General features: G+C 38.5%; 1 protein-coding gene across 1 annotated transcript; it reads right to left on the bottom strand.

Annotated features, from left to right (window-relative positions):
* Positions 1-3,145: 3,145 nt before the first annotated feature.
* On the bottom strand, positions 3,146-6,671 carry LOC125938291 (tripartite motif-containing protein 43-like). The gene is made up of 4 exons (XM_049653356.1): positions 6,268-6,671; positions 5,775-5,797; positions 4,806-4,903; positions 3,146-3,793 (listed from the first exon to the last, which is right to left on the bottom strand). The coding sequence occupies exons 1-4, from the start codon at positions 6,490-6,492 to the stop codon at positions 3,300-3,302; spliced, it is 840 nt and encodes a 279-aa protein (XP_049509313.1). The 5' UTR covers positions 6,493-6,671; the 3' UTR covers positions 3,146-3,299.
* Positions 6,672-22,708: the final 16,037 nt, after the last annotated feature.

The following is a 22,708-nucleotide window of genomic DNA, read 5'->3' on the forward strand; positions in this document are numbered from 1 at the left end:
TGAAAAATGCCATTGGAATTTGTATAGGTATTGCATTGAATCAGTAGATTGCTCTATGTAGCATGGACACTTCAACAATATTCTTCCAATCTATAAGCATGGATTCTCTTTCCATTTATTTGTGTCTTCCTCAATTTCTTTCACCAATGGCTTATGGTTTTCATGTACAGATTTTTCACCTCCTGACTTAAATTTATTCCTAGGTATTTTATTCCTTTTGATGCACTGTAAATGAGATTATTTTCCTAATTTCTCTTTCTGATACTTCATTATTACTATGTAGAAAGTACAGAATTTTCTTTTAATTTTATTTATTTATTTTGAGAGACAAAGAGAGAGCACAAATGGGCGAGGGGAACAGAGAGAGGGAGAGACAGAGAGTCACAAGCAGGCTCTGCACTGTCAGCACAGAGTAGGACACGGGGCTCGAACCCACAAAACTGTGAGACCTGACCTGAGCCAAAACCAAGAGTTGGACAGTTAACCAACTGAGGCACAAAGGCGCCCTAGAAAGTTAACAGAATTTTGATACTGATTTCATATCCTGCAACTTTACTGAATTTATTAGTTCTAACAGATTTTTACTAAAGTCTTCAGAGTTTCCTATGTATATTATTATTTGCGAATAATGACACCTTTCCTTTTTCCTTTTTAATTTAGGTACACTTCATTTCTCTTTCTTGAATAATTGCTGTGGCTAGGACTTCCAATACTATGTTGAATGAAAGGGTGGAGAGTGGGTTTCCTTGTCTTGTTCTTGATCTTAGAGGAAAAGATTTCAGCTTTTCACCATTGAGTATGTTACCAGCTTCAGCCTTCATAGATGGCCTTTATTATGTTGAGGTACATTCCATCTATACCTGATTAGTGGTGAGTTTTTATCAAGATTGGATGTTGAATTTTATCACATGCTTTCTCTCCATCTATTGAGATGGCCATATGATTTTTATCCTTCAGTTTGTTAATGTGGTATATATAACATTGATGAATTATGGAATGTTGGACCACCCTTATATCTCTGGAATAAATACCACCTGATCATAGTGTGTGGTCCTCTTAATGGATTGTTGAATTCAGTTTGCTAATATTTTGTTACAGATTTTTGCATCTGTGTTAAACACAGATATTTGCTTGTATTTTTTTTTTTTCTTGTGGCACCTTGTCTGGTTTTGGTATCGGGGTAATATTGGCCTCCTCATAAAATAAGTTAGGGAGAAATCCCTCCTCTACAATATTTAGGGAGGTAGAGGAAGATTGTTATTAGTTTTTCTTTAAATGTTTGGTAAAAATTACCATTGAAGCCATCTATCTGGTCCTGGACTTTTATTTGTTGGGAGGTTTTTGATTATTGTTTCAATCTCTTTACTAATAATCTAGAAAGGATTAATCTAGTAATCTGGCATTCAGATTTTCTATTTTTTTATGATTCTGACTTGGTAGGTTGTATTTTTCTAAGAATTTATCTATTTCAGGGTTCCAGGTTATCATATTTGTTGGCATATAATTGTTCATATTATGATTAAACTCATTTCTTACTTCCTTTCTCATTATCCTCATCTGGAAATATAAATAGTTTCTCTTTATTCTACTTATAATTATTGTGAGGACTGACAGACTAATTAATTTAAGCTCCTGACATTCATGGAATTAATTTAAGCTCCTGCCTACACATGGAATGCTTTCTATAAATGCTGGTTGGTTTTTTATGATGTATCCTCACCAATATTTTGGTGAATTGTTAAATATTAAGAATTAATGTCAATTCATTTTAAGACACTTTCATAAAGTAATTCATGCTCAAGAACACATTCTATGCTACTGATTTTCTGCAATATAAGGAAATGAAACACAAATTATTTACACGTCATTTCAATTTAGCTGGTTTTATTTATCTCTCTGCAATAAAAGTTTTCTACTCCTCCTTAATGTTGTATTTATCTTAATCTTTTTATGCTAATACACAATTAAACATATAAAATATAAGTGTGATTAAGTGTATGATGCTATTAAAACATATAGTACATTCATATGTATGCATATGTGTGTTCATATTGCTTCTGTCAAATGACCCATCATGCAAATCATCTGTCATTAAACTCCTGAGTGAGATTTACTACCCATGGGTGGGCTCAGTTATTCTCAGACTACCCAAGATATCCTCTCATTAACAAACACATTGCCAAACTTTTAATCAAACCTGTAGATCTGAAATACTGATTCTATTTATTGTATCCTATAACTTCCAGTAAGTGAATTAAATATAATAATATTCAGCATTATGTATATGATTCAGGATAAAAATATAATAAAATATGTTTATTGTTATAATAGTTTAATACACCATTTCTTTCAATCTTTTATGATTTGATTAACTTTAGAACCATTTTTAATGAAATTTGTCTCTTCATTATTATCATTAGCAAAAACTTGCATGGGTACATATAAATTTAGGCTATCCGTAACTACAGGTATTTTCATTAAAATTATTAAAATTTCTAAAATATGCAGTCTTATTATCTCTGTCAAAGTTCTGTTTCAGTAAGTATCTTTGTGTCTAATTTGCTGAGCCTATCAATTTTAAAGGCAGCCTAATTCACATTTCTATTAAATAACACTCCTGAGTATTCTCATTTGATTTTGGTTACATTTAGTACGTTTTTTGACAGAGATAGAGCATATCCTTATTTGCTGCCTTGTAACATCTATGAATTTACTTATTTATTGAATGTCAATTACATGTTAAACTCAGTGCTACCTACTGAAATATATCGATATATTAGCCTGGCATATATCTTCTCATAATGGGTAAACAAGAGGAAGAAGGGCAATATTAGCTTGTGGACTTTGCAGAGAGTATAAGGTCTTCTGAGACCATACAATCAGGAGACCTCATTTAGTCCAGGAGCTTTAAAAAACCGTTCCATGAAGACATTTTAAAGCTGAGACTTGGTGAAGAAACACGCCTTAGCAGATGCAGAGCAAAGAGGAGAGAATTCCAAGTCTGCCAGTGAGAAGAAACCTGTGCTCTTGCTTTAGCCCATGCAGCTGAGTAAACCCACTCAGGTATTCTTCGCCTCCAGCTACCTTTGAATCAAGTGAAAGGACACGACATAGAATAAAGATAGATCAACCTCTAAGAGAGATTGTTTTTATTTAAATACAATGGAAACAAATGTATACGCTTGTAATTATCAACCTTTAAAAATAGTCAATGGGTTGGATAAAGGAAGACGTTGAAGACCCTCAAGCAGGCACTTTGCTGAGCTGACGCTTGCAGTCACTTTCTGACATGTCCCTCCTCACGAGGGTGCAGAGCATAGAAAGGGTCGGAGAGGAAGACAGAAGGAACGTGAGAGGAAACTGCAAATGAGGGAGCAATTGGCCACGTTCACAAAGCTCACCACACCACACTCATAATCCAGGAACACCCCCACGTGGCCCAGAGGCCTTTCTACATATTGAGGCGACAGTGGGGAGGAGCTAAAGAGACGACACTGGTTGTCCTCTTTGATACAAAAGAGTAGAAAAATCCCCTCTGAGTCAAGCGCCATGTCATTCCTCATTGTCCAAGAATCATCGCAAAATCCAAGGGCCCAGTTCCGACAGTTCCCCCCATCCACCTCCCAGTAATGCTGACCACAGGTAAATGTCTGGGCTCCCCATGCCAGAAAGTATTTTGATCTTGTTGCATTAGTGACAACGTCAGGATGATCGCGACTGAAGAGCCAACGTCTCAGATCTTCAAACAGCGGCATGTGACAGGTCGTTGTTTCATTTTCAAAAAAAATGGGCACTGCAGGAGGAAGGAAACAGTCACATTAACATGGAGTGTTACCAATTCCTGGTGGACCTGGGCTTTATATCATGTCTGGGTTTCTAGCTTTCCCTGGAAACAAGGGCCAGGGCAGTGAGGAAGCTCTAGAAATCTACTGTATGCCAGGGCCTGTCTTCATAATGAGCAAATCATTAATGAGACAAAATAGAAGACATTTATGAATTTTCTTAAAATGTATAAAGAAGAGGGATATTGCTAAGCTCTGGTTTTTTTCCTCTGAAACTTTTAAAATTGGGACATCATTAGTAATTGACAGTAACAGAAAGGAGTAGCCAACTTCTCTTCTCAGAAAAGAAGAATAACTCTAAATAATAGTAATTCCTAAAGAGTGGTCACTTTGCCTCATATTTAAGTATTTTTTACCAATATATATCAAGATAAAATAACCGGAAAGAAAAATCCATGTCTTTTACAAGTAAAATGTTTGTGAGAATTTTCAGCAAATGTAATTTTTGAGAAGAAAATTATGCAATAAGTGGTTAGCTTACTTTGTGGGGTTGTGTAGAAGTATTCATTTTCTGTTCTTAACACTATTGATTTATACAAAGTATTTTTGTATTATGTGAATAAAGGATGTACTGTGTAAAGCGCCTTTATTGTGAAACATTCTAGAAAACAAAACTCTCTGCTCATCTCACAGCCAGTAATCACCACATAACCCGAAACCTGGAATATACTGAATGTTCATGCAGATTTACACGTTTCATACAGTTAACACCAAGTCTCAGCATGATGCACACATCAACTATCTTTTCCTATTGTTTACTTCCAGGTAGCTTATCATAAACTATCATACTGGGTTTTTCTCCAGATATTATTTGTTGGTCCACATATATCATTTTTCCACAAAGGCAAATTGGGTTACAAAATGCCCAGATATGAAATCATCAATCGTACAATGGAGCAACATAACCCATAGACACTAGCTGAGGAGAACGTACTGCTATCCCACCAAAGGGCAGTCTATTACCAAGAAAATGGTTGAGTCTCTCTATCAGCCCCGTGATGGGCCATAAACTGAGCCGTGGATCCACAGGTTGGGGCATGTGCAGCTGCACTGACTCACTCCTGCAAAAAAGAACAGTCACTCTTTCTGAGTTCATTTTCATGACAATGGTGATATTTAATCTGCGTCCCAGTGAAGATGCTTCATTAAAATCCTCATAGTTAGCATCGTAAATAGTTATGAATGTAACTCCACAAACTAGGAAACTTAACAAATATCCATTTATTTTATGAAGAGCAAACTAAACCCAATTCTACCTCCTAACACTTTGATCCTGGCATAATATTTCAGGATCTGGTTCTTCACAGCCAAGCAGGGGTTCTGCAAAATGGCTCGAAACTCAGGACATTACAGAAGGGCACTTTGATTTTTAATCCACACTGGTCACCACCGAGATGCTGTGTCCATATAAGCACAGCAAGGGGGTGAGGAGCTTAGCCCGGGCAGAGATTCTGCTCCCAGGTCCCAGCTTCCCTAAGTGCCACAGACAGCCTTTCCACGTGAAGCTGGAGTCAGCCACGTGCTACGTGGGAGCCCAAACCCTACATGGTCCTCCCTCCGCCCGCCCCGTGGCTTTCTCTCCCTTCTCCCACTTTATGCTTCTCGGAAACACCTATTTCTCCCACATAAGCCTGTCACAGCTTTGGGCCACATCCTCAATGTGTTCTTACGTTTCTAAGCATTAAAATCGCAGTTGGCGCTTTGTCTACACGCAGCTTGTGCACAGAACTGCCAACCGCACGGGCTTCCACAGAGCCCTGTCCAGCTCCACCTTACACAAAATGACAAACGCGTCTCTACCTTGAGACATGGAAAAATAAATGTATTATAAAATGGGTTCTATTATCATAATAAATTATGCTCCTATTTCAGCACCAATAGCCTGATTACTCTTAAACAATTCTCAAACTTTTAATATAGGCGTAAACTTACCTTTTTAAAGTGTTTTCAAAATGCTGCAAAGAGAAACAGAAAAAAAAAAATCTCAGTATATGCCGCAAGATTCGCAGTAGAGACCTCATTACTTATTCCCAAGAGTGGGTAAGCCCCAATTCCAGGAAATTGTATCATGCACACGGAAACAGAAAGAGAAAATGAACTGTATAGATTCTGAAATTTCTCATTTTTGCCAGGTCCACACACAAATCCAGAGTCTTCAAACAAGCTTCTCGGGGCTGTCCATCAGTAAGTGAATGTATATGACAACTTGAGAAGGAGGTATTCTCTAAGATTGTTTTTAACTTGCTTTTTCAGACTTGGGTTCTTATGTATGGCAAGAATACCCTTTGGACTTCTGCATCACCGAGACAGGTAAAACCGCTCCCACAGCATCACAAAGCATCACTGCCAACGCGTGACGCGTGACGGTAGACGAAGAGATTGTGGACGTTCTCCAGGCAGCCCCGTGACTCTCCTCAGTCCTTACCTGGAGCAGCTCCACGTCTGGCTCATGACACGTTTTCTTGAGGTCCTCATACATTCCTCTTAGGACTTTTCCCTTTTGGTCCATGCTGTCCTCACTTGCTCTGAGTTGTTGTAAAATCTCGTTGCTTTCTTTCTCCATTCTCTCTAAATAACGTCTCTCTTCCTCGTAAAGCAAGTGGTACACCTTCCGATATTCAGCACGGATCATCTCCCTCCGCAGAGACATATAACCCTGCGGTGAGTGGGTTGTTTAGATCACAGAGCAGGCTCTCCCTGTCTTATCATCTACTGTTTCTCCTCTGACATTTAGCAATTTGGTGCTTTCTTGAAAACAGAAATTTAGGGACATCTTTCTGCCCCCTGATCCCCTTTTCTGCTCATTTGGTTATTTTTTGGCACTAGAAGTGAAAACTTGACTCTAACTCCTTCCCCCAAATATCTACGTTTTCTTAATAATAGGTACTTGTGACTTAATAATTGTCCTGCCTAATATGCTAAGAATCCTTATTACTAAATCCATTTCATCTCTTGTATGCCCAGATATTTTAGCTACAAACTCGCTTCTGAAAATAATAGCAAACATTACTTCCTAGAATAAGATAAGACCTTTCTAAAATGTTTGCTTCCACGTCCACAAACTGCAAGCAGACCAGAACCTTGTGTGTATGAGTGCAGCTTAACTCATCCTGCCCAAGGCTCTACACCCCCTTTCTTAGCTGACTTCCACATGTCCTTAGAGACATTGGTCAACAGACAACCACCTTCCAGTATTAATTCCTCTCTTCTCACTTTTTTTTCACTTTATCTTTCGCTATTGTCCTCCCAACATTTAAACGTGGTTTGTTCATGTACATAGTTTTGAAATTAAAACAAACGTACTCGGTTGACCCGATGTCTTGGCTTTTGTGCTGTCATTTTTACTCCAAAAAAGCCTATTTCTTGTTAACAGGTATACATGCACTGGACTTGTTTATGGAACTCTCAATCATTCTTCCAATCAGTGAAATCTTTTATTCCTGTTTTAATGAGATTGCTCTTTATCTCCCCAGAACCTTCTTTGCTGAATCCACATGAGTTGTTACATGCATGTTACAAAGTTCTTTATATTTCATCAGTCCTTCTTGCTATAAACCCTGCATACCCTGGGCTTTAAGGAAATCCCTGTCTCCTGGTTTCTTTCTAACAATTTGCCTTCTCCAGCTACTCTTTCCCAGCTGGAGTTACTAATACAGGGATTTCCCAAGTTATCTTTCCATGTGAAAACTTTTTAATTTTCCTTCCAAAAATTCCCATGTGAAAACCCTCTGCTCCAATGCCTAAAATTTTCCAACAATTGTGAAATGCCCCTGTCCCATCCCAATCTTTCACATAGACTCCAACCTTACGCATCCAACTGCCTACTGCACATTTCTTCTAGGATATCTCACAGGAACTTACAGTGGCACATTTCTCAAACTAACATTATCTTAACCCAAACCAGCCATACCTCCTCCATTTCTAACCTTGGTGATGTTCCCATTTCAAATCAAAACCTGTCTCATTTTTAAATTTTACCCATTTAACATTCCACACTCACATCACATTTTCTGGCATTTCTCTACCATAAAGGCTATCCCTTGAATCCCTCTACTTCCTGTTATCTGTGGTCAACTCATTCCTGATCTTTCCTTTCAGGATTCCTGAACAGTCTCATATTTGCTTTCTTGATGTTCATTTTGAGGTCTTCCAGTCAGTATTGTCTTCACCTTGCAATCTAAATGAACTTTCTGGAAAAGAATTGCGATAATACCTCTTCTTTGCCTAAACCCCTTTAGAAGCTTTTAATTGTATTCAATATGCTTCAACTTCTAAACATATATTAGATGAACCTTCAACAAAATGGTACCTAATTATCTGTGCCTTTTTCTGTGTTTCACTTGTATCCTTCTCATTACACCAATCATATTGACCTTCTGTATTTTAAATGAGTTTTTATTCATTTTACATGCAGTCCATCCACTTAACATGCTTACTTCAACTATGCTTCTCATAAATAGGTCACACTTGATTTTTAGATCTGACTTCAATTATCTCTACTATCACTCACTTTCCCTGATTGTCTGCACAATGGAGAAGTACAAGCAGGTGTGGGGAAAACCTAAGTTTAGTTTGAGATGTGTATAATTACCTCTTCCTAAAAGCTATTTCCCTGAATAATCATATACCTTGATTTCTGACCTCATGCAGGTGTCTGCCCAAAGTGACCTTCCACATTGTCTTTTCTGATCGTCATATTGAAAATTCAATTTTGTCAAAGCTACTTTCCTTATTTATTTTACTACTGTATTTTTCTTAAAAACACTTATCGTGATGATTCATACTCTAAGTTTTCTATTTTGACTTGTTAAATACCTTTCCCAACTGCCTCATGAGCTCCTTGAGTGCAAAGAAATCTGTTGCTTTTGTCTATTTCTATATTGGCCTGGAACAGTTACTGAGATACAGTAGGCACTGAATATTTCAAAGAAAAAATATCCTTAAGGATACCTTTAAGTAATGAAGATAATTTTGTTATATCACCTTGTCATTCATACAGCTCCATTTTGATTCCTTCAAGGTTCTTTAACAGTGTTTGTTTATATTTCCATTAGGAAATCTTTACTTCCTCAGAAATATGGATAAACTTTGTTTCATGTCTCCTATTAGTAGAGTTTGATCCATATTTTTGAATCCACAAATGATAAATCTACCTTCCTCTCTCATTCATTAGGTCACATTTTGAAGTAACCAATGTTACATTTCCAGCCATCTCTCAACACTGCATCTCTTATTTGTTAACCAATATGAACTTTATAGGACCTCAACATCTTCAGGATTCTTCTAGTTCTAGGCTTCAACCTTCACATATTTATCTTCTTGATATCCTCATGAATTTACAATTTCAAATTGTCCAATCATTGGAATAATCAGATAATATCTTCTAGACAAAGATTTTTTTTTTTTTACTTTTAAGAAACCCCATATTTATCTCATGTACCAATTACTGTCTCTCATGATGATAGTGATTTTCCTATACCTGTTGATGTGTTATGGTGTTATCCAGGAAATAAAATCTTTTAGCTGGATGTTTTGATTTTAGGAAGAAAGCCTAACAAAATGACATACTTCCCTGTACGTGGTTAGGTGGAACTGGTTTGCTATTGATTACCCACTCATGGAAGACTATTAACATTATGATTTTAGCTCAAATTTTTATTGTATAATCACTGTGTTAAAAGTAGGTACTAAAGGGAATCCCTTACTTATGTCCCCTGTTCTGAAGTTCCTGTTTTCTCTTTTTTGATTTCTCCAATTTTCTTGTGTCTTTTCCCACACAGACCTCATTTCTTACAGGAGCTTTTGCTACAAAAGGACCATGAATGTGAGCATAAGAAAAGCTGTTATTGAAATTTTCATCTCCTAACAGATGGAGAGGGGCAGGGAATGCAAGATACATGATTACTGAGAGGGTAAAGTGCCAGTACCTTTCATTGCTAAGCCCAATGTAAAATATGGAGGACTTTTATAACCACAGAATAAAGCTACAGTTGGAAAGGGTGTCTCACCATGGAGGAAACGGGCCCTCAAACTTTATGTCATCAATACAATTTTAATTAATTGAAAACTGTCTCAGATTTTAACTATCCTGTTCCTAGTTATTATCTCCTAATATCTTATTATTTTAATGAAGATACAGTGTTTCTAAGTCGACTCCATTAGTTGAGGCTTTGTACAATCATGGTTATCATGGACAATAATCTTTCCTGAAACTAACATATTTGTCCACCTTGGTCTTACATTGAATTGTCACAGTTTCTGTTCAGTATGATGCACAAATAAAAATTATCTTTATTTCCTAGCCTCTCAAATATCAGATCCCCCAGACTCTTAGCCATTACTTACCCGGTATTCCTCAGCAGTCCAGTTAGTGCAACAATGTCTGTGGGCCTCACGTTCCTTCACCTTACAGCACAGCAAACAGAGCAAGTCCTTCATAACCTCACAGAAGAAGTTCTTTGTTTTCATGTGTATCTCACACATCTGTTTTGCAGAGCTCGGTAAATGGTAAGGTCTTGCCCATCTGACAAGGAATACATGAGTATTCAAAACAATGTTGGTTTTAGAGTTCATTTGATGGGATGTTTCCCTGAACACAGGGTAGTAAGGAGGATGATAGGCTTCCTCCTGGAAGATAGAAAGATAAGGCATACAAAAGCTGTGCCCACAGCCTATAGTGACTGGGTCTATGAAGTACTTCACACATATGGAGCAAAGTGAATTAATTCTGGAAGATGTTGGAATCCATATTTATTAAGAGAGAAAAGAAAGAGAAAATTAGTTTGTCATGGGCTTTGAAAGAAGTGCATATTCAAAACTTTTAAAAATCCCAAGAGGCATAAGAATTATTTTCTTTGTGTATGTATGAATATCCTAGTATATACAGCAGGACATGCTATGTATTACATATACCAGATGATGAGGAACAGAGTCCTCATGATGTAATTTATTGATTTGTCAAACACGGCCTTCCTACCAGAGTTTCAGCTCCCTTGTACAATTTCAGTTTTGTTTATTCATGTCCTCTTTTCTAAATGGACCTGAGAATGTAGTACAGATCCAATCACCAGCCACAGAGAGTGGGTCAGATTTCACCTAATGCAATCATCCTTATCCCCTTGCCAGGGATTCATTATAGGCCACTTGACTCTGTTTAGCTGATGAGATTTGAAGGAAATGCTATTAGGAGGATTTTGTAAAATGTTTATTGGCTCCTGAGAAGAAACATTAGGAAGAGTCAACTGTTTCATGTTCCTCTGGATGGTGTTTGAATGTGATGCATGAGACTGTCATTTTGTGACCACAGTGTGCATGTGCCTAGAGACCAAAGCATACACCCTGAGGATGACAGAGAAATGGAAGACCTGGGTGTGTGACAGTGTCATCAGGGCATGAAAGTAAGTAACTCTAGGATCGACCATCAATGCATGTAAGAAAAATTAAGGAAATAGAAAAATAACTTTACAGTCATCATAATTAATCACCTCTTCTGGAAAGAATCATAAATGGATATGAAAAACATTGGCTAAAGCAGTACTGATCCAAAGATTGTTAATAAGTTCCTCACTTTATTACCAACTAATATATTAAATCATTTATTGAAATTTTTAAAAGTATGTAATTTTAGTTACCATAAATTGTGACTAAATATTCAATTATATGGTTGCTGTTATCTTTCCCATCTGGAAGAATTTGAATGAGAGGGGCTGTATATATGGAAGGTTGAAAGCTTATTGTGGGTCCAAAATAGACATGAGGGGGGTTATTACTTTACTGAACAGTTATAAAACAAGCTTTACAATACCTCTTTGAAAAATAGGTAGCAATGAGACAGTGATGCCTACAGATATATTTATGAATAACAGTTTGTGGGAAGGGATTTATGGCTTTCTGCTTGATGAACACACAAGTTTCAGTGACATGGAACATAAAGCCTTCCCTCAAAACCCCCATCTTGAGGAGATGGTTTGAGGGACAGGAAGAAAGTTGAAAGTTTAAATTTGCCCTGTGTAGAATGGCCTAGAAACTGGCCAAGAATTCATTCTAATATAATCATTTCTAGACGGATAACATTAATGATAATATTAAAGTGATAATAGTAGAAGCTAATACTGTTTTCTAATTCTGGACATGACTCCTCTTACCTGGATTGCCTGTTTTAGTCTTCTTAACAATAGTACTAACTTATTTTCTATTTTTACCAACACTTTATGAGGAAGTTGGACATAGCATGAGTAAAATAAGTTACTTGTCTAAAAGTCACACATTGAATAAATGATTGATCCCATACTCAAATATAGATCTTACTGACAGAAAATGAAAGAAAAAAAAACCCTACATTTTGGTGTCCAAGATGAACACTAAATCAAGAAACATTTACTCATCTCTGAACTGTACTGACAGTAATCTATTATAAGATATCATGATAGTGGAATTTAGGAAACAAAACAGATGAACCTATGGAAAGGGAAAACAAGAGAGAGAGTGAAACAAACCATAAGAGACAATAGAGAACAAACTGAGGGTTGATGGAGAAAGGTGGTGGGAGATGGGCTAGATGGGTGATGGGCATTAAGGAGGGGACTTGTCGTGATGAGCACTGGCTGTCGTGTATAAGCGATGAATCACTGAAACCAATACTGCACTGTATGCTATCTAAATATAATTTAAATAAAATTTTAAAAAGAAAAGAAGATAAGATATCATGATAAAATACACAATATTCTGGTATTCAGTGGATCAGAGTTTAAAGGATGATATAAAACAAGTTTTTTTAAAACAGTAAATTCTTTTAATGAGAAATGTGTAATGTGCCATGGAAACAGAGAAAAGAGAACCATCTGATAGTTCACCTTTGGTGACACAACCATGCTGCATGCATTGATACTCAGTGCGCACAAAGAAATTTACTTGTCTTAATGCCTAGCATATTTAAGAACATCCTCTCCTCACAGTCTACATTATTTTTATTTTCATTTATTTTTATTTTTATTATTATTTTTTAATGCTTAGCTATTTTTGAGAGAGACAGACAGACAGAGGATGAACAAGGAAGGGGCAGAGAGAGTAAGACACAGAATCTGAAGCAGGCTCCAGGCTCCAAGCTGACAGCCCATAGTCCAACATGGGGCTCAAACTCATAAACCACAAGATCACGACCTGAGCTGAAGTCAGACGCTTAACAGACTGAGCCACCAAAGTGCCCCAACAGTCTACATTATTTTTAATAAAAAAAACTTGACCTACTTTATTATTTTTTAATTTATTTATTTGGGAGGGGGCAGAGAGAGAGGGAGAGAGAATCCCAAGCAGGCTCTGTGCTATCAGTGCAGAGCCTGACATGGGGCTCCATCTCACAGACTGTGAGATCATGACCTGAGCCAAAATCAAGAGCCAGACGCTTAACCAACTGAGCCACCCAAGTGCCCCAAAGTTGACCTATTTTAAAGTAAATGTTGTATAGTTTGTTTGGATCTTATCTACTACCTTCATTTTGAAAATTTCAAAGCAAGTCAATTTATCTCCTCTATCAACCCTAAAACATTCAAGACATTAATGATTTTAAAAAGAGACTAATAATGTACTCATAATTCAATTGGACTTATTATCTAGAACTCCAGTTCTCTATGAAATGATATATACCTCAAGTCAACATGATTGTCAGCAGCAAATGATGACTGTGTTTTAAGTACAGATTTTTCTTGACTTACTATGGGGTTACATCTGAATAATGCCACTGTAAATTGAAAATATCATAAATTGAAAACACATTTAATACCCCTAACCAGCTGAACATCATAGCTTAGCCTCACGTACCTATAAGTGCTCAGAGCACTTACATTTACAATTGGGCCAAATCGGCTAATACAAAAGTCCATTTTAGAATAAAGTGTTGGAGCATCTCAGTGGCTCAGTTGGTTAAGCCTCTGACTTAGGCTCAGGTCATGATCTCACAGCTCATGTGTTGGAGCCCCACCTCAGGCTCTGTGCTGACAGCTCAGAGCCTGGAGCCTGCCTCAGATTCTGTGTCTCCCTCTTTCTCTCTCCCCCTCCCCCACTCACACTCTGTCTCTCTCTGTTTCTCAAAAATAAACATTAAAAAAAAAATTAGAATGGGGCGCCTGGGTGGCTCAGTCGGTTAAGCGTCCGACTTCAAATCAGGTCATGACCTCGCGGTCCGTGAGTTTGAGCCCCGCGTCGGGGCTCAGGGCTGATGGCTCAGAGCTGATGGCTCAGAGCCTGGAGCTTGCTTCAGATTCTGTGTCTCCCTCTCTCTCTGCCCCTCCATCATTCATGCTCTGTCTCTCTCTGTCTCAAAAACAAACGTTAAAAATTTTTTTAAAAAAATTAGAATAAAGTGTCAAAAATCTGCTGTAATGTATTGAATACTGTACTGAAAGTGAGAAGCAGACAAATGGTTTAAGTGCATCAGAGGTCAATCGTCACAGTCGCTGGCTGACTGGGAACTGCGGCTGCTTCTGCTGCTGCTCAACATCACCAGAGAACCAATGTTAGGGCACATTGCTGGCCCGTGAAAAGACCAAAACACAAAATTTGAAGTTCAGTTTCTACTGGATGTGCAACACTTTCTCATCACTGTGAAGTCAAAAAATCATTAAGTCCCACCATCTTAAGTCGGGGACTGTCCATAAATTGATTTGGCTGCACTCAAGAGTCCTTATTTTCATGTTCAGTGGATGCAGAGAACCTTCCTGTATCTAAACTTCCTCATAGGGAAAAGTAACAGTCTTCTCTAGGTCACTCCAATTCCTAAACACTTGACAATCTCCCTCTGAAAACCGAAATCCAAGTCTGAAGCTGAGAACATTAAGAGACATTTTAAACACTCAACCTAACAATGAGTGTTTGTGGGATAATTCAGCACATTGAATCGACCGGCATTTTAAATAGACCTGAGATACAAACATGTACTTAAATATGCACATACACAGAGCATAACATGAACAGCTTGATGGGCATGGATAGATGACTTAGTATCTACAGAAAAATAATACAATTAGCATATATTTATTGCTTTACCTACCAAACTGCAAGCTATCTGGTGCCAAATTATTTTCTGTACCTCACGATTATATATGAATAATCAACGCACACAAAAATAACAGAGGAAAAATAATCATACTAACTCAAAAAATAAATACAAAGAGAAGAGGTTGCATCCTCATAATGGACTAAATTTAAAGTAATGAAACAATTTCTACTATTAAATTCTTTGGAAACAACCTAAACAAACAGACATGTGGGTTATCGTTCCTAATTTTAAGAGAAAATAACAGAAGTTGCTTTCATGAATATGAGTACTCACCCATGGTTACTGGTAATGGAGATTTCCCATTCTTGTTCAGTAAGTGATTCTGTTAAAGTCGGTTCAAGGATTAGGCGCTCACCTTTCAGTAGCAGTAAATTTCTGAAGCCAACTCCAACTCCAGCCAACTCCAAACACAAAGATTCTACGAAATAATGAACTGGGCCCTTTGCCTGATGTTTTATAGTCTTTGAAGACCATGCCCATTTACCCAAAGTGCTTCAGTTATTGTATCTTGGGAAAGGTGTTGGGTTACATGATTCGATTTTTGCAGCCTGGTAAACACACCCTGAAGATTATGGCTGATTGGAAACCTTCTTAAACCAACTTATTCAAACTTCCACATTCGATCTCCAGTAAGAAGCCACACCTTGAGTTAACCTATGTGATCCATATGGGTCTGTTGTTTTTAAAAAAAAATTTTTTTTAAACGTTTATTTATTTTTGAGACAGAGAGAGACAGAGCGTGAACGGGGGAGGGTCAGAGAGAGAGGGAGACACAGAATCTGAAACAGGCTCCAGGCTCTGAGCAGTCAGCACAGAGCCCAACGCGGGGCTGGAACTCACATACCGTGAGATAGTGACCTGAGCCGAAGTTGGATGCCCAACCGACTGAGCCACCCAGGCGCCCCTGTTGTTTTTAAAATAAATGGATCCCCAAAATATATTCTTCCTATCTGCTTTTAAGAAACTATATTACAATCCTAACTGCACCAACCCATTACTACACACTGTATTTGGTTATCTGTGTGAATCTGTATGCATTCCTTTTTTTATGTCAACAAGTAATAGTTGTTTTTTTTTTTTTCACTACTTTCCTGATATTTTTTCATAAAGAAACTTTATCCACATTTGGTTTATCAGTACAGTGTGATCAAGCCCCTCGCCAATAATACCACTTGCTGGTCTGGCAGAACTATCCTTCTACTGTTTTATGGATCGTGCCAACCTCCACTGAACTAAAATTCTCTGAAATTTTATATTTTTCAGTGAGTCCTCCACAAAATTCTTCCCTTTTAAAGGTTGTTTTCTTTTTGGAAACACAGTACTATTTTTTTTTTTTTGTTTTAGTCTAAAACTGCGCACACAATAGCTTTTGCTGGTTTTTCTTTAAGACTCTGCTTTTTTTCTTATTACCTCACATATTTTCTCATATACTCCTTTTAATATTCAATACATATGTATAATTGAAAGATTTATGATCTTTTGTGGATTTAATGATCACACAGTTGGTGTGTACTACATGATTGACTCCTAGAAGGCATCATACACATTTTTTTAAATGTTTATTTATTTTGGGGAGAGAAAGAGAGAGCACAAGCAGGTGAGGGGCAGAGAGAGAGGAGAGTGAGATATAGAATCCGAAGCAGGCTCCAGGCTCTGAGCTATCAGCACAGAGCCCAACTCGGGGCTCAAACTCACAAACTGTGAGATCATAACTGACCTGGAGTCAGAAGTTTAACCAACTTAGCCACCCCAGGCACCCTAAGCATCATAAACATTTTTGTAAAAGAAATGCTATATTTTCTGGTAAGTTTAGGCAACTATCAAAGTTTTCTCCATCTTGACTAGACATGCATCCTATTCAGTCTTTTAAAAACATTTTCATGTTTAGTCAATGGTAGATCTTGGTGCTTCACCCAGGGAAGGATCTTAGAATGAAAACACTCTACTTTCACTACATCAAATGATCAGTTGTCGCAAATCTGCTCTTCTAATGTAGGCCATGGCTAAAAAAGCGAATTATAGTCTTCAGATTCCAAAATGTTTTTCTTTAATATTATCTTCTCTTGGAAATTACATATCAAAAACAAAAACACGTTTACCCTTGACACCCCTTCATTCTCTTGTCTACCCCTGCACATACAGCAGTATAGTAAATGCTTTTTACTTAAATGTAAGTTTCTTGAGGAAAAGATCATGAATGATCAACTTTTGCAGTGGTATTACCCAAAATATCACCAGGTCTATAGTGGGATGTGAAACCCTTTTTGTTACCACAGTTCTATGGCCTGGGAGTGTGGAGGGGGGTTAACTCTGGGAGAAATCCTGCTTTCAAGGCTTTATTTTAAACAGTGTAAAGTAGGACCAGAGAAAAAAATTTTAAGTTTATTTATTTAGAGAGTGGGAGAGAAAGAGAATGTGTATGCATGTGTGCGCAAGTGGGGGAGGGGCAGAGAGAGATGGGGAGAGAGAGAATCTCAAGCAGGCTCCGCACAGTCAGTACAGAGTCTCACAGGTGCTGGTTTGATCTCACAACCTGTAAGATCATGACCTGAGCCAAAATCAAGATTTGGATGCTTAACCAACTGAGCCACCCAGGTGCCCCAGGACCAGAGAAGTTTTTAATACAGGCTGAATCTACCCCCCTGAAGTGGGACAATACCCTTCTGAGTACTCTACCCTATATCCTGTGTAGTGTAAGGACTTTCTGCTGTGGGTGAGGGGAACATCAACTATTCCCAGCCCTGTAAGAGCTGCAGGTATTGTTTCATGGGTTTTGTCATCTTTTCTTGATCAAGTATTTTCCTAATATGACTTAACTGATCTGCACTCAGCTATAGATTCTAGCTGTGTGCCCCTTTACAGATCTGTGTGTGTGTGTGTGTGTGTGTGTGTGTGTGCAGCTCTCCTTTCAACCAGTACTCAGTCCTGGGAACTCCAATCGCCTTGAACTCCCTGAACCCACAACTCCACTCAGGATTTCCTGTCTCAACACTGAGGTCTAGAAATCGCCAGGAGGTAGGCATGGATCTACACTGGATCGCCTCATTTCTTTCTTCTCTGTGCTGCCTGTTGGCTAATGTCTGAAAGCTGTTGTTCTACAGCTTTTTGTGCTGTTAATGTTGTTATTAATTGAGATAAAATCGGAAAGAAATGTAAGTGATGAATCACTGAATTCTAATCCTGAAACCAACATTGCACTACTAAAATTTAAATATAAAAAAAGGAAAGAAAAACAAAACAAAACAAAAAACATTTTTTCAGAGAAAACAAATATAAAAATAGGAGAGGCAATAAGGCTCCCACTACTCCCTTTTGCTTAAACATAAGTCTGTGGGAAGACTTATAAACTAAAATTTCAAATTTTTTAATGGATATAGAGGGTTTATTTTTATAAAACATTTTTGAAAATGTATGTTTTTATCTTCAGTGGGTGTTGGTATTGTGTCTCTTTCCTTCTTTCTTTCTTTTTCTTTTTAAGTGTTTTGGTTTTTTGAGAGTGAAAGCACAAGAGGGGGAGGGGCAAAGGGAGAGAGAGAATCTTAAGCAGGCTCCACACCCTGCATGGAGCCAGAGGCAGAGCTCAGTCTCACAACCGTGAGATCATGACCATGACGTCCTGACCTGAGCCAAAGTTGTGAGTCAGATCCTTACCTATCTGAGCCGCTTGACCCACGGAGCCACCCAGGCACCCCAGGTATTGTGTCTCTTTCATTAATATTGCCCATTTCATCTAAGCTGTCGAGTTAGTTGGCACAAATGTGCTTCTAATATTACCTTCTTTTCATTAAGATGTCTGTTGATCTCCACCTCTTTTGATATATTTTAGTGTCTTCTCTTTCCCTCTCCCCTCCCCCCCTTCCCTCCCCACCAGGGTGTGTTTGTGTCTGTCTGTCTGTGTGCTTAGAGCTGCTAGGCTTGAGAAACAATGACTCCCTTTGATTTTTACTGTGTATTTATTCTCCTGAGTGAGTTAGGTAAGCAGGCTTTGGCAGTGGTGGAGTGGGGCTAGGGTCTTGCATAAGAGTTTCTGGAAACTAGGTTCTAGGCACTTATAGTGTTGTAAGCACTGGTCCCCACTACAAGGTGTCGGGGTATGTATGACAAGTATCTCCAATATACCCATTATTAGGAAGTACCTGATGGGAAGAGAATCCAGTATGGGTCATCACTAAATACCAGATTCTACTCAGAAGGAAAAGAAACAGGGAATGTACAGCTTTTTTAGGGTAAAAGGAGCAAATGTTAGGCCTTTCAAGAAGAGGAGGCCAGGAATCTCCAAGCTCTTGGCCACAAAGGTCCATCATGACCCTGTCCCCTGTCTCATCTAGTGTACCCTCAGGTCTGAGACCCTCCCATGCAGGGAATGAGTACCCCTGGCACAAAGCCAGCTCCCACCTCCCTTGTCGGGGGCATCAGGAGCTCCAAATCAGACCTGTCAAGCATGTCAAGCAGGTACTGCCCAGAGCCTTTGGACAAGAGTTCTCAGATTCCTTTGAGTGCTGCCCATTCCTAGGGATTCCTGGGCCCTGTCTTGGGGTGGGGGGGAGGGGTGGGCTGGAAATACTCTCCCCAGATTTCACTGATCTTTCTTGGGTGTGGAACATCCCCCACTGTACCCCAAGTGCCAGGGGTCAGTTCCCCAAGGAGAATTCATTCTGGAAATAAATGCGACCTAAGCCTTTAAAATCCTCAAAGGGCCAGCCACCTGATGTCTGCACTGTCACTACCAGACATGTGGCAAGGTAGGGACCCTGGTTTTGGCCCAAAGCCCAGCACAGCCCTTAGGTAAAGCCAGGGCCTGGGCTCCAGGAAGGTGCCATCCAGGGTCCCGCGTGTGTCTAGAAGATGCAGAAGTTAGAGCCACTGAGGCCAGAACACGAGCGAAAAATCATTTTTCAAATAGGTAACAGCAGGGTGTGGCAGGAACTGCAAGCCACTTCTCCAGTCTCCCTGCTGTAGCTTCCGGAATTGTTAAGAGAGCCTCCCTGCCTGTCCTGCTCAGTGCAGCGCCCTTGATGCCCTGTGGGGGGCGCGTGGCTCCGTGACTCCAGCACAGGCATGAGAGGCAGCCCTGGTCTCCAGCTTCTGGAATAGCCACCCTCTGGCCTCCAGCTCACCCTCTACCTCCACGCGAGGTTGGGGAAATGTTGGACCCAGAGCACCCAAACCTTGCCTAGAACCCCCCCCCCACTATTGTAACCCCCCCAGACCGGTCCCCCCTCGTCCTGCAAATATCTCTCATCTCAGGGAGAGTTGCTTCACCTCATTACCAAAACTTAATATATTAAGTTTTAAATGCTCATCTGATGGTAGTGATTGTCATTTTAATTTTATGTCTTAACTATGAATGAGGTTGAGAAGATCTTCACGTTATTGCTTCTCCTCCTGTGAAGTAACAGTTTCAGATGTTTTTCCTAGGGGGAAGGCGCTGTCTCTATTTTTCTTCCAGATTGGAAGGAATCTTTACATATTTTGGATATTCATCCTTAACTAGTTTTATGTCTTACAGTATTTTTTTCTTCTCATTTTTTTCACTTCCATTAGGGTGTCTTTTGAGAACAGATGTCCTTAAAAGTTTTGTAGTTAAATTGATCGGTAGTTACCTTGTTTAAATTGTGTTTTTTGTTTCTTCACTGGGAAATCCCTTTCTAACATAGAACCAAAAAGATATTTTCCTGTATTCACATCTTTTAAAATGATGAATTTGCTTTTTCATATTGAACGTACCTGGAATTAATTTTTGTGAAGTGTCACAGAATACTCACTGGGCAGTTTCTCTTTTCTAATCCATTGGCAATGCCTACCTATTCAGTCAAAAATCACATTTCCATATAACAAGTGAGTCTTAGGCTTCCTCTTTGGTTTCTGTGGGTTTCTTGTCCATCTCTGTACCAGTGTCTCACCTCTTAATTGTGTGTCGAGACCATCACATTTGTCACTGATATCTCAGAATGCCTAATGATGTTTTGACCCATAGAAGAATGCTGCTCTACTATTGCCAACATCCATATTTAGTATAAAGTGTATATGCATAAGTATCTAGTATGTATTTGCATGTAATACATTGCGATCTTCTCATCACGTATTTCCAGAATTTGAAATACACCCAAAAAACAACATACCTAAAAATCTGATTGCAGTGTCTTTTTTGAGTAATCTTCAGGAAAATAAATTAAACGCACTACTTTTTCAACTACATACATACAGTATTTTTTCAATGCTATGTGGTATCTGAATTTTCCAAGATAAAGAAAAAAATTTTTTCCTCTATTTAAGTAGTCAAGAATCCAGAAATATGACTATCCAACTTTGCTTTTGAAGTCCTCAACATTCTCTTTAGGATCTTAATCTCCACTATTATACTTTCTTCATTAAAGAATATTTAATCAATATCACTGAATCAAAGTGTGTCTAGCGATCCTCTAGCTCTCAGGTGTAAGAAATTTACTCGGCCTTCGTATCTGTAAACAGCCTCATTCAGTGTTTCCCAAAGTTTGGTATTCATCTGAATTACCTGGAATGACTGATAAACCATGGATTTCATCCCCCCTCATGTAACATTTTTGATTCTGTAGGTCTTGGGTTTGAGCCCACAACTGGTATTTGAAACAAGGCTCAGGTGATTATGATGCTGAGGGAGCCGAATAAAATTTTGAGAACCGTGGACAGTCTCTTCTTCATTCCCTATTATCCTCAACATTTCATATCCTCTATTAATCTATGTCATTTTCAATGGTTGACAGAATTCCTTCTAATGGCTATTCTCAATTATTAGTCAGAAATGTGTGGAATCATATGTATTTCAGAACTACCTTTCAGATATGGACTATGGCAAACAGAGTATATAGTATGTAAACTGTACCAATTATTGGGTAGTATAGTGTAGTCAAACCCTGCTGCCAATAAGGCAATCATGTCACTCATTTATGAATTGGCTCACTCATCAAATATCTGTTAAATGCATGTTATCTCCTAGACACTAGGTTACCTGCTGGGGTAATGAACACTTTCTATATTTCTTGCAATTTCCACTACTGGAAAAGATACAGTCAAATATATTTGGAGTTCATATAAAGAAAGGCCTATCTTGGTCCTGAGGGTCAGGGGAGATTTCCCCCTAAAACAGATTTTTATTTTTCTTCTGAGGGTGAACTGAAGTGTAGGACATACTAGATTAAGAGATGGGAGAAGAAGTTTCAGAATGACATGGGCCTTGTAGATAACCAAGTCTGTCTATGATGGGCAAACTCTGTGTTCCTACTTTACACCATTGAGCTGGAATCACACACTCGTGTATTTTTGTAACTCCAGCAAACTCCCAAACCAGGTGTGCAACCACAGCATGTATTCTACGTAAGTGGGCCACAGAGATGATTTCAATTTACAGAAGATGGAACAAAACAAAAGATGGAATCAAAAGTCAAGGAACATATACCAACTGGCCCAGAGATTTTTTTCTTGACAAACACTGGGAAACTGGACAGGAGACTGTAACAATTATCCTTTCACACATAAAAGAAGAAATGTATCCTCAGATTCCATCAGTGGGCCATTCTTCCTTATCCAAGAATCTTTATAGACTCCTAGAGCTTACTCCCAACAGTGGCCCACATCCAGCTCTCAATACTGTTTTCCAGAGGTGAAGTCATCATCCATAATATGTCTTGATGTTCTCCACACAGGACAATAGTTAGATCTTTCAGAATTTAAAGATGCATCTTTTTTTTTTTTTAATTTTTTTTTCAACGTTTTTTATTTATTTTTGGGACAGAGAGAGACAGAGCATGAACGGGGGAGGGGCAGAGAGAGAGGG

This window comes from Panthera uncia, chromosome D1, assembly GCF_023721935.1.
Source record: "Panthera uncia isolate 11264 chromosome D1, Puncia_PCG_1.0, whole genome shotgun sequence".
NCBI lineage: Eukaryota > Metazoa > Chordata > Mammalia > Carnivora > Felidae > Panthera > Panthera uncia.